Source organism: Pseudorca crassidens, chromosome 10, assembly GCF_039906515.1.
Source record: "Pseudorca crassidens isolate mPseCra1 chromosome 10, mPseCra1.hap1, whole genome shotgun sequence".
NCBI classification, from domain to species: domain Eukaryota; kingdom Metazoa; phylum Chordata; class Mammalia; order Artiodactyla; family Delphinidae; genus Pseudorca; species Pseudorca crassidens.
Window position 1 is genome coordinate 39,718,307 of NC_090305.1, and position 13,207 is coordinate 39,731,513.

The window sequence follows — 13,207 nt, forward strand, 5'->3', positions numbered from 1 at the left end:
TGTGTGCAAAATCAAGGGATAGGAAAATGTGCTTTTAAGAAAAAAAGTCTTACCCTTTAATCAGAGCTTTATAAGCTAACTAAAGTAACCACCAAGTCGGGAAACAATCACTTCAAGGTGCTTCCCCCCTAAACAAAACCCTGAATGGACCAATACAGCAATGTTGCATTAAGCTTCACTCACTAGTAACAAAGAATAAATTCCAAAACAGCCTTTCAGAAATACCACATGATATATACCTTTTAAAATTAGGATCTCAAATATTACTAGTAACCAGATATTTTTACTTCATGTACATGATCTTATTTGAACTCCAAAATAATCCCGCCAGGTAGATGGTATATCCCATTTTATAGAAGAGGAAACTGAAGCTCAGAGAAATTAAGTAACTTGTTCAAGTCAACACCAGTAAGTGGCAGCACAGAATTCAAACTTGGGTCTGACTTGATCTGTGAGGGTTTTCCACTCTGCTGCACTACTTCCAAAAAAATAAAAGAAGATGAAGTATCTTCCTACCTTCCTATCTTGAAGATCAGAAAACAGAATTGAAAGTGTGGGCAAACTAAAACTACTGTGTTCCCCCACTCCAGATCAAACTGCTTTTCCACGATTAGGGCCCAACAGCTGAAGGAAATCTCCCGTAGAGCCTGCCGAGGTCCAGCCCATAGGGTCCTTCATTTGCTAAATCAGTATTTTCAAAGAAAAACATGAAATATCTGCCTTGCATTTGGAAATGCGCAGAAGGACCTTACATTTCCCTTCCCAGCAGCTGCTGTATTATTCAGAGCCAAGTGAAAGGTAGCTGATGTGAATAATGCAGTGACTCAGCCAAACTCCAGATTGTTGCCAAAAAGCAAACCTCATCTGAATGAAACCTTGAGTCAAAACAGCAGGTGAGAGCACAGAGGAGACAGGCTAACACCATCACCCAACCCACCAGCTTTGCCTCCAGAGGCAGTGGAGGGCCGAGGCCCGGGGCTGAACGTTCATCACTAGGCCCATCAGCCCGTTATTTATCCCAGCCTCACGGGGGAGGGAGACTCAAGGCAAGTGCCCTGCTTGGCCGTGCAACTTCATTTCCCATTTCTGAGCTGTTCCAAGGGCCAAGAGTGACCAAGCAGAGAGAGAAGCTAATGGCTGGGGAGAAGGGACTGAGGCTTCAAAGCCCCAGGCACAAACTCAAGGAAAAGAGACGGGAGCCACACCAGCAGCTTTTAAGAGCAAAATGGAGTCACCCACGCCCTGGCTGCCACACCTTCACCACAAGCTATTGTTCGGATTCCATCTCAAGAGAAATATCGAAAGCAAACTTAAAAAAAAAAAAATTAATCTAGGAAGTACAATTTAATCATTTTCTGTGCTTATTAAAAAGTAAGCTACTTTGCGTAACATCTTTTAATTGCACTTTTCTTTTTTGAATTTAAATGATTTTAGAAATCACAACAGTAAATTATGCCCATAATATGGTTCCTTCTATTTCCCCAGTTCTGCCACTTCTAAGCTTTTCAGCCATTCCAGGAAAAGCACCCAAGCTTTCCAGAATTGGTATGGGTTTTAAAAACAAGAACAAAACCCACTGAAGCTTCGTTTTCCCATTCCCAGGCAAGCCAGAAGCAGATGGGCTGAAGCGGACAAACGTCAGGTTGATGAAGAAGAGTCTGAGTGGATGAGAATGGAAGCCAGAGAGGACCGAAGAGAAAGTGCAGCTTGGAGAAATGATGCAGAGAAATCCTGGCAGCGAAAAGTACACACCTTGGCATTGATATAAGGGTCAAAGGGGCCGTACTTTTTGAGTTCTTTGATCTCAAGAGCATTCTATAAAAAGGAGAGGAAAAGAAAATGTGATGATAAAATGGATGAAATATATCAAAGCAATGCACAGCCCCGAGGGGGCCCAACACTAGACAACTTGGATCTGCCCTCTGGGTGCCACAAAAGGAAGTTAATGGGGAAGACAACCTCCAGGGCACCGCGCTCATCACCCCTCTCATCCAAGCTTCCAATTGAAGCAACGTTAATGGTTTTTAATAAATCAGTGAAATACTTGTAACCACTGCCTAGATGCATTAGGTTTTTCGAGCTATTGCAGACGTTGTGCCCAGCCCCTGCCCCACCCACCTGCCTGCCAGATACGCAAAGCACTGGGCTGGGTCCCACTTATCAATGGACACTCCAGGCGGGAGGCGGCTGTGAGCAGGACAAGCTAGCATACTCAAGTGGCTCAAAAATCCAAGCAGCTGTGTTCCAAGGCAAAAGTGAGCAAAGACAGGATTAGAAATGGTGGCTGAAAATTTCTTAAACGAGAAGGACTTTAATGGGTGACTAGTTTTTTCCACATTGAGGAATATTAGTTAAAAGCAAACCTCTTTTATAAATTTCCTCCAGATAAGAGAAATTACTGTCACATTAGCCAGGAGGAGTAAAGTTGCATTTAGGTTCTAAAGAGGCAATTCTAAAGAGACAATTTTCCTTCCTAATGTTATAAAACAAACATCCTCATTGATGATCTTGAATGTCTGTTGCTCACCTACCCAGAAAATACAGCCAGAAGGGGGAAAGGGAGGCGGATGAACAGCTGTACACAAACAATCTCCAAGTGGAGAGAGCTGGGAGCACTGCTGTAGTTTTCTCACCCCTCACAGTGAAGCTGCCCTTCTCTGAATCAAAAATGTGCTCTTAACAGAATGTGCATGGTCTTGCTGACAGGGGGACTTCAAGAATGGTTTCCTATTTTTTTGAGGAATAACCCTGATCTAATCCTACAGGTGACTGAACAATCTCCTCTCAGCAAAGTCACTAGTGAAACAGTCCTAAGCTTACTGAGAAAGGGCAGCATCTCTCTCCTTCAAGCAAATAAGAAAAGTATCTACTTCAGTTCAGAGCAGAGATGGCAACAGGAGAATGGCTTGTCATTCAGAGAGGGCCCATCTCCTCGCAAATCGACACCATCTCAGATCCAAACTACAGGGAGGTGTATTTTATGAGAGGTTTGTCTAGAACTTACATAATTCAAATATAACTTTCCCAAAGGAATAAATATAAAGAAGAGAAGGTACAGTCTCAGAGTACCTGAATCCATGGCCAGTGTGTGGTGTTTCTGCTCAAATACTGCCTTTTTTATTTTTTAAGAATTCTCTCTGCTTTGTCAAAGCATGGTCAGTAGTAAATGAACATTAGAGGACACATGGAAATGATCTTCATTCTGCTGAATCACCTCAGACCTCCACTCACGTGGCTTTGTGAGTTCATTTTTCAGCACTAGCACTCGTACCACCACTCCTGCAAGTTCTGATGCATGTAAAACAATGGCATGGTTCACATAGTACCAACACATGCTGGGAGTATTTCTGTTTACCAGCTAAAGCTGCACTGCCACGTTGATGGCAAAAGCCCACCAGTTTGAAATGAACTCTGGGCAATTTTGCAGGATTTGCATTATTTCCAGTCTTGCACGTGAGGTGAGTATTTATAACTTTGTTACAGTACTATTCCAAATCTGCATGATTCAAATGCATATGAAATGCACCCTTCATGGTACAAGGTTTCCCTGACGCACTAGAAGGAGTAGCGCTGGGAAGAGGGGAATCACCCTTAGGCCAGGGAAGAGCTGGTTCCCTGAGATCTGAGTTACGGGACTGAGACGGTGATGGGGCTGCCAAGGTCTGGCTGTAGCTGAGTGGAGAAAGCTTCCCTTCCCTCCAACCTGTTCATTGACTTTGGTGTGTGAGGGCCCTTGATGGATGAGCAATCGCACTATCTGGGCATCTCCTTTCCAGGCTGCCAAGTGCAGAGGGTAACAGCCTTTAGAGTCAGCCACGTTGGTCAGCGCGTCGTTCCTCAGAAGAACCTCGACCACATCCCTAGAAGGCGAAAATCGATCATGAGTTTGCAGAACCCACAAGTCTTTCGTACTAACAGTTCTGCACATCTGTTTGGCACAAAGCCCTTTCACAGAGATTATCTCACCTGGCTCCCCATCTCTACCTGAGCTCACCGCCCAGCTCTTCCTTTTATTCCATGAGCTACTTGTACAGCTGTTGACAGCAGCTGAGCCATCTTGAGGCACACTACACTGACTCATCACCTCCCGGTGTATCTGGGCTTTCTACATAATCCATCTATTTTCCATTATTTTGAAAACGTCTGGTCCCCTTGTCTAAACCTTGCAATGTTTCCTTGTTTGTGATGTTGAAACAGCATTCAGGGATAGAATTTACATAAAAGCAGTCATGCAAAACAAATATCATTATTCACCACATTATTCAGAGGACTTAGTGATGTGGGAGCTGGAAGCGGACAGGCAGAGCAGAATTAAAGTGGCTGCAAACATAAGCCAGATGCATATGGTATCACTTGATACATCCAGAAAGAAGGACTTGGCTTCCTTCTTGGTGACACCACTAATTAAGTAGATATAAATGTATAACTATCCCCACGCACATGAGGTCAAAGAAAATCTCCACTGTAAATAAAACAGCATCTGGAGATGAACTTGGCTAACAAGCTACAGTCATTTAAAGATTCACTTTAATTCAGGTTACCCCACCATTTAAGGTGGAGGGAGTCTCTACAGATTTTCTGTTAGCTTTGTCTAAGATGGTTATAGAAAAGACCACATTACAGGAAATGATCACATTCCATATATCTTAGAAAAGTTTCATGTAGAAGGAAACAGCCATTGCTTCTTTCCGGCACATCAGCATCAATTAGGCTGGGCCAAATATTGCAAAAGTGAGACAGAATACCATGAGGTGGTAGGGCCCTGTTCTCGCTCGGAAAAATCTAAATGGTCCCAATAATCCTTCCTCATAAAAACTAAACTTCTACTGCTTATCTCCTTTAGTATCAGGCCTCAAACTCCCCGATGCCCTGTCTTCCGTTACCCTCTGGTTTTCATTCTTCCTGGCAAATCTACGCTCTGTACTCCACCACTCGGCCTGCTCCTGCTCTGAGCCTTGCCATTCTACCTCACTTGAAGGGCAGCGCCCTCTTCAAGCTGCCAAACCACTGAAACCTGTGCCTTCTCTCAAACCACCACCCACCCCCTTGCCAAAGCACACCTTCTCCAGAAAACTTCCCAGACAAACCCCACACAAATCACAAATTCCTGATAACCTCTCTATACTCAAGGGAATTAAATAGGCCATATTATTTATTTATTTTTCCCCTTAAAAATGGTTCTTGTTGTGGACAAGGCTAATTTTATGAGGAAAGAGTGGCAAGCAGAAAGATAAAGTCAACAGAAAGAAAGTTTCTCATGACCACTCGATCTATTTTCAGTTTATAAAGGGACTGGTTACATAATACATCATCCAGCACCATTATGTTCTGGCTGCCCCACATTTGAGCTTCATATCCAGATCATTGCAAGGCACTGCCCCATTTCAAAGGGGAAGAGAATAAGCAGAAGAAAGGTAAAACTTAACCTTTGGTTAAAGTTATTTTGGGAGTGGGGTGGGGAAGGATGTTTATATTATACACTAAAGAGAGACTCAAGAATTCTGGACGGACTAAATTTAGTTTTTCTCTGTTCTTCAGCATCCCTGCTTTGTACACCTTTACAGAAGGAAAAAATTTAAAAAGACAATCTGAAGGCCTGGGTTCTGAAGAGTGGGGCAGGAATGTAGCACGTTAATACTTACTTATGGCCATTCAAAGCAGCATGGTGCAGAGGTGTATACCCAGTGCTGTCAACACAGTTCACATTTGGCCCTCTCCAGATGCTATAGGGGGAAAAAAAAAGACTGAAGTCACAAACCAAATTTAGAGACATCTAGCTGCCTGGAAAAGAATTCTGTGTGGTGGTTAACCAAACGGGTTACTTCCACATGACTCCTGATAAAAGAAAGCAGCTATTTACTACAGAAATGCACAGCACTGAGGGTACACAATGGGGTGCTGAACAAGGAGTCAAGTATCAAGACAACGGTGTCATCATTTCAGAGCTTGTTTTCCTGTATCATTCTCCTCATTGGTAACTTTATTACTCACTCAGTCTGGGACTCGTGTCTCTGAATACTGTCAGGATTGTAAGAACAGCTCGTTGAAAGGTCATCAAAAATATCACTGAACCAGGGACTTCCCTGGTGGCGCAGTGGTTAAGAATGAGCCTACCAATGCAGGGGACACTGGTTCGATCCCTGGTCCGGGAAGATCCCACATGCTGTGGAGCAAGTAAGACTGTGTGCCACAACTACTGAGCCTGCGCTCTAGAGCCCGCGTGCCACAACTATGAAGCCTGCACGCCTAGAGCCCATGCTCTACAACAAGAGAAGCCACCGCAATGAGAAGCCCACATACCACAACGAAGACCCAATGCAGCCAAAAATTTTAAAAAATCACTGAACCAAACCGTTCAGTCAGTTACAGGTACTGAGTACCCACCTCTACTCCTGGTGACTGAAGTCTTGAGAGAAACTCTAGACCAGATAATCAGGATCATTCAACCACAAGGACCAAGATCAAAGAACCCACATTCATAAAAGCACCAGGATACATGTGTTAAAATGCAAGGGACAATTCTGTCTTTCCTTTGTGAATATGTCTTATTGGTAATAAAAAGAATAACAACAGAATCTACAATTTGAGTGCCTTATTTGAATCAGAAATATCAGACTAAGACGGTTGAAATGTCATCTCATTTAATCCTCAAAGCCTTAATTCTGACTTCTGTTTCATCCTTACTACATTGGCCAGAGCCTCTAAAATACTATTAAGTAGTAGAGGGCAGCCTTGTTTTGTCCTGCTAATGCTATTGGCAGTTAGTCTGAGGTAGACACTCTGTAACATGTAAAGGAAGTATCTTATTTTTTTCCTTTTTAAATGTATTAGAAATACTGTTTAATTTAAATACGTTTTTGCATCTATGGATAATATCATAGTTTTTCACAGTGAACCAACTAATTTTTTTTTTTTTTTTTTTGCGGTGCGCGGGCCTCTCACTGCTGTGGCCTCCCCCGCCATGGAGCACAGGCTCCGGACGCGCAGGCTCAGCGGCCATGGCTCATAGGCCCAGCCACTCCACGGCATGTGGGATCCTCCAGGACCGGGGCACGAACCCGTGTCCCCTGCATCGGCAGGTGGACTCTCAACCACTGTGCTACCAGGGAAGCCCTATCAATAGCTTTCTTAATGTTGAGCCATTCTTTCATTCCTGGAGTAAACCTTATTTGGCCATTATCCATTAGGGCCATATCAGTGACTTCTACTTGAGAGTATTTTACTTAGCATTTTCACATCTTCATTCATAAAGGAAGCTGGTCTAAAGTTTTTGCTTTTTGTGCTATCATTATTGGGTGATATCAGTATTAGGTTTAAGTCACAGATCACCTGAGCAGCTATCTACACATTTCTATATTCCGGAATCACTGACATAGAGCACTAAAATTATAATCACCAGTAAAACCATCTGGGCCCAGAGCCTTTATACACAGATGTTGGAAGCAGCATTATTTGTAACAATAAAACTTTAGAAATAGCCTAAAAGTTCATCAACAGAGAAATGACTATGATAACTAAGGTGGAGACAGATAGAATATTATATACTATTTATATTGCTGTGTAATAAGACAGAATAGAGGTTACAATGTAATGCTAAGGAGAAAAAAGAAAGAAAATTGTAAATATTGTAGAGAAAAAATATATATGAGAGACATTTATCAGGATTGTAAATTGAGTGCACAAGTTTACCCCATCTCCTGTCTAAAGTTGTATGAAGTGAAACGATTCCCACCCTACACCACAGATAATTGATGGACATAAAATAGAGAGATTCAGCCTAAGAAAATAAGAAAAAATGTTATCAAGTAACTGGCAATGTTGAGGGATTCCTAAAAGGCAGAAATCAGACAAGGCTATATCTACAGAAACACAACCTAGAAGAATGCCAATTAAAATAATCACATACCACTTTTCACCTATCAGACTGACAAAAATGAAAATGATGACGTTATAAAACGCTTGTAAAGATCAGGGAAACAAACACTCTTAAACACCACTGGTATGAGTTTAAATTGGGGAATTCCTCTGGGAAGACAATTCGGCAGCACCCACCAAAACCAAAAATAGGCATTCACTCTGGGCCAGCATTTCCACGTCAGGCACTATCCAACGGAAACGCTTGTACACGCGCACAAAGACACATCCTTGTTAGGACTGATCCACTGTAAGAGTAAGAACTACAAACTTAACGTCCACCTATAGGTAGGGAGTTAAATACCAGGTACCCCAATAAAATGAATTATTATGTAACAGTTAACAACAACAACAAAGGAAAGAAAACAAGGTGGACTTATTTGTCCTGACGTGGAAAGATTTTATAAGATATGCTGTGTTACAGTAAAGTGAAAAAAAAGAAGTCATTGTATAATATTCAAAAGATGAGCCCTCATTTTATAAGTACACACATGCACACACACACACACGCACACACACACCCCCTTGGATGGCGATGGGAAGCATGCTCATCCAGTGTTGACAGTGGTTCCCTCTGGGGAAGGAAGCGTGTGTCGCGGGGGCACCACAGAGTGGTGAAGGGGGACTTTCACGTTCTGCTCTGTATTCTACCACACTATGTAAAACACAGTGAGAATACATTCATGCAGTAGTCTTTTTAGAATTTTTTTTTAAAGAGGGGAAGGAACCTATGTACAGGGAAAAGAAGAGAAAAAAATGAAATGTTAATAATAAATGGTTGTATATGTGTGACATGGGTCACTTTAATAAGCATGTAGGTATTTGGCTTAAAAGCTTAAGATAAATTTTAAGTGAAAAGAGAGGACATGTGTACTGACAGCTACATTATTTGTTCCTTGTCAACTAAGGAAGCTGGTGACAAGGTCAGGAGCCTGAGTTTCTTCCTGGTGTCCCCATCCTCCATTAAGCTGGGATTCCTATAGCACCTTTCAAACAAAGAGTTAAAAGCAATGATCTCTTTGTCACATTTATACCTCATTTCCTAAACCAAAAATAATATACCTATGCCTGACAATGAATAGAACGATGGAAAGTGAAACAGATCTGGAAAATCTAGGAGGTACAATTTTCATACTTAGTTTCAAATTGCCCCACAAGACAAAAAATCATCATTCTATTATAAACTAGGTGACACTAAAACCCAAAAACAAATTATTTGCCCCAAATTACAAGCCAAATCAGTGGCAGATCCAAAGCTCCCATTTATGGTGCTCTTGGCCTTTGGCCAAACAGGGACTTTGTGATCTAACCGGATGACAAGATGAAGTGAAGATGCAGTCATACAAGGTCGCACACAATAGCAAGATGACTGGAATAAACAAGAGGAGTTGGGAAAAAGGGAATAGTAACACTGGTTAAAGCAGCTGGGAGCTCAGGTCTGTCAGCTCCTAGTACTGCATTAGGAATCTGCTACCTCTTCAACCATCTCAATCCAGGTCCCAAAGTAACCTTAAAACTGAGGTTTAAACTGCCCTTGCTTTTAACAAAAAGGCAGAACTGAGCAAGCTCTCTGTCATTTTCTAACTTTTACCTCCATGTCTCCGGTTTAGAGGTGATTAAGTTTGGATATCCCATACCAGCACTAAAACTACCTCAAAACAATTAGAAAAGACAAGGCAGAAAGATAAGCACTTTCCTGCATAAAGCTGCAACTTTCCCAACTGGGTAAGGCCTTTCCCCCTCCTTTTGCTCTAACTAGCATTTCTTCTAAATGCTCATGGGGAAAAATTTGGGAGAATGGGGAATATATTAAATAAAACCTAAATGAAGATAGAGAACTGTCATCTCTCTGCTTGGAATCTTAGCTTCAGACAGGATGGTAGTAACATCCCCCTCCACCCAAGTTTCTTCCTTTTTGGCAGCCCAAGAAAAGAGCTATTTACAATCTAGGCCTCCCTCCCTATCACAGCTGTCCTATTAGGTTTCTCTAAAGCAGTAAGTACCAAAGGGCTGATCACTGACAAACAAAAGCAGAGCACAGAGCACCAAGAGAACCAGGAAAAGAAAAAGAAAGGTACAGGAGATCCCTAAACATTTAGTGCACCATCACCACAGCACTGATTACATTTGACCTTGGACCACAGTGAATTCTTTATGCTGCGCTTCCATACTATATATTTTAAGCCCTTTAAGGGACTCCTTCATGTTTCCAAGAGCACAGCACTGTGCAAGGAACTGCCCAGGGCTACCAGTTTGCAACTTCTAACATTCGGTTTTTCCTAACCTGCGACCCCAGTGTGACATGATCTCTGTGTAGCGTAACGAACCTGCTACTCTCTATCCATTAAAAATGGCAACAATCTCTTGATGGGACATGTAAGCATACTGTATCTGAGATATCTTTACATAAAACACAGAGACAGAAGAACCGTAAGTTGGAACCAAAGTGGCCAGTCCACTTTCATCTGTGACTACTCTGTGGGATCAGGACTAAACGATATCCTACAGTGGCTCTTAGCTGTCAGCAAGCTTGCTTCATGTTGTCCGGTTACCTAACTGCTTGCTTCACACAGACAAGTAATGGCATCTCAATGGGCTGGCAGAGTGTCCAATCCAGTTCAACTGAATAAATGTTTAGGCACTATCTTCCATACGCCAGAAAGTTATAGTCTCCACCCTTGAGGAGAGTGGGGAAGTCAGACAAGTAAACAAATGACGATACACTGCGTGAATTCTGGGAAGTATGCAAAGCATAGCTCACGGGGAAATGGGAATAAGGGAGGCTTTGCAGACAGACGAGACACTTAAGCTGAGCCTTTAAAGCTTAGATGGAATCAGCCAGGCAGGAGAAACAAGGAGGAAACGCCCAAATTCAAGGTCTCCTGAGTAGTCCCAGCAAACTGGGGCAAGTGCAAGTACCTGTGAGTGGCTGGAGCGTGATGGTGAATGCGAGGATGGAGAGGCAGGCAGAGCCAGGTCATGAAGGGTCCCGTGGGCCACCGAAAGTTTCAAGCAGGGAATGATCAGATGTAAGTTTTACAAAAATCCTTCTGTTGACAGCTGGGAAGTGGGAATTTGTTATTCACCATACTGTTGATGGTTTTAAATATTTCCGAATTTGAAAAAAAAATCATTATGCTAAGCATTTGTATAGACGATAGACTGGAAGAAGTGTGTGACTAGATCCAGGGAGCCCAGCTACAAGTTAGCAATTCAGGCATGAAGTAAGAACCTGAACAAAGGCAGTGATAAGGAGCGCTGAGAAAAAAGGATAGATTCAATAGAAAAGACAGGATCTGGTGACCAAATTGGGCGGGGGCGGGTGTGTGTGAACAATTCAGTGGCTAATGAGAGAGTAATTTGAGGAGGAAAACCCGTGTTGCTTTGTTTTGTGATTGTGGCAGTATTAGGCAGGGGAGGGGAGGAGGCACAGGGAGTTTTGTTTTGGATTAGTTGAGGCTGAAATGAATTTGGACTCCCATGTGTAGATGTCCAGTCAGTAGGCAGATGAGGGTCTGGAATACCATGGTTACATGGTTAGTTTAAAATGACAATGCTCAAATGTTGACAAACATGGATGTTGCCCTTACAACGATATTATAAAGTAGGGAATACATGTTGTTATTTCCATCTTACAGGTAAGAAAACTGAAGTCCAAATGACTTACTGATTGTCATATAGCTAATTAACGTGGAACTGAAACAAAATCCCACGTCTGACTTCTAATGCATATTCCTTCTAGTTTATTCAGGCTCTTGACCTTAACTGTTGAGACAAAACAACTTGGAGGGACTTCCCTGGTGCCTCAGTGGTTAAGAATCTGCCTGCCAGTGCAGGGGACACAGGTTCGAGCCCTGGTCCGGGAAGATCCCACATGCCACGGAGCAACTAAGCCTGTGCGCCACAACTACTGAGCCTGCGCTCTAGAGCCCATGAGCCACAACTACTGAGCCCACATGCCTAGAGCCCGTGCTCCACAACAAGAGAAGCCACCAGCCCATATCACAATGAGTAGCCCCCACTTGCCGCAACTAGAGAAAGCCCGCGAGCAGCAACAGAAAGCCAATGCAGCCAAATATAAATAAATAAATTTATTTTTAAAAAAACTTGGAGCTCTGTGGGTCTCCTCCTGCATTAGTTCTTAGGAAGTCAAAGACTCTCAGAACACCAAGTCGGAAAAGGGCCTGCTCCATCACTGACCCTGTGAAGAGGGAGCAACGGCAACAAACTTGAGGGGGAAGAGAGGTTCTGGGCAGCTCTCCATCAATTCTTCATTAAATCATTAAGGTCTAAACAGGAGTTTGCCTCATCAGCCTTTTTCTGCCAAAGGCCTTCTCTGTTTTCCTCTTTTAGTTATCCTTGCAAAGGCAGATTTATCTCTGAACCTCAGGAAGGACTGGCAGTTTTCCAACAGAAGGAAGCACTGTCCAAAGTCAGTCTAATTTTAAAAAGACTTCATCTTACTCAAATGAATTTGACACATCCTTACTAAAATGCTTTCTACATAATTAACTGTTGAGCGTAAAAGGAGAGATAATAAGGAGTCTAGGAAACCATTCCCATTGTCAAAGAAGCTTGTGATCTTTGGAGAAAGACACAACTTACAGACATGAAACGATCAGACAAGAAACCCCCAAAACAATGCCAAAGGAATTCTAGTTGACTGGGAAAAACTGAACATGTATTTTTATTTCTGATCAATCCTGAAACCCACTAAAATGAGAGTAAAAACAAACAAAAAAAGAATACGAGAAGGATAACAATGAACATAAAATGTCAACATTTTTGGAAGATGAAAAGTAGATAAATTAGCAAAGCTGAGAAAGTGAACCCCTGCATCCAGGGAAGGGGATGCCAATTCACACAAGCACCCTGGGAAGGGTCAGTGATTAGAAGTACCTGGTGGCACAGGAGACCAGAGATGAGGAGGGGCTGAAAACGAGGACTTGGTACAAATTCTGTATGCAGCAGCATTAGCCCACTAGGTCTCCGGTCACATCCAGGGCAGCCAGTAGACTATTACCCCTGCAGCCAGGCAGGAGAAGGTGGATTTATTTTGCGTAGAAACTGAACCAGGTGGGCTCTAAACCCAGGGACTTTAGGAACAGCAGAAGTTAGGAAGAGGCACTGTACCGAAAACAAAGGCCCTAAAAGGAAGTTTACATCCTGAAGGACGAGGTTCCAGACCTGCTCACTCACTTGGCTCCCAAAATGCTAAGAGCCCTACCCTCCACTTGCAAACAGAAGGTTAGAATATTTTTTCCTGTAGAAACCAAATGACTCCACAGAACGG

General features: G+C 42.7%; 1 protein-coding gene across 9 annotated transcripts in view; it reads right to left on the reverse strand.

Annotated features, from left to right (window-relative positions):
* Positions 1 to 13,207, reverse strand: part of ANKS1A (ankyrin repeat and sterile alpha motif domain containing 1A) — a 188,735-nt gene that overhangs the window by 108,291 nt on the left and 67,237 nt on the right. For 6 of the 9 annotated variants that reach the window (XM_067753230.1, XM_067753229.1, XM_067753233.1 and 3 more), the window contains exons 2-4: positions 5,643 to 5,723; positions 3,704 to 3,860; positions 1,753 to 1,815 (exon numbers count right to left, since the gene is read on the reverse strand). In XM_067753230.1, the coding sequence (XP_067609331.1) occupies positions 1,753 to 1,815; positions 3,704 to 3,860; positions 5,643 to 5,723 (301 nt within the window). The remainder of the gene's footprint in view (positions 1 to 1,752; positions 1,816 to 3,703; positions 3,861 to 5,642; positions 5,724 to 13,207) is intronic. The other 3 variants (XM_067753236.1, XM_067753234.1, XM_067753232.1) reach the window with 1 other exon arrangement.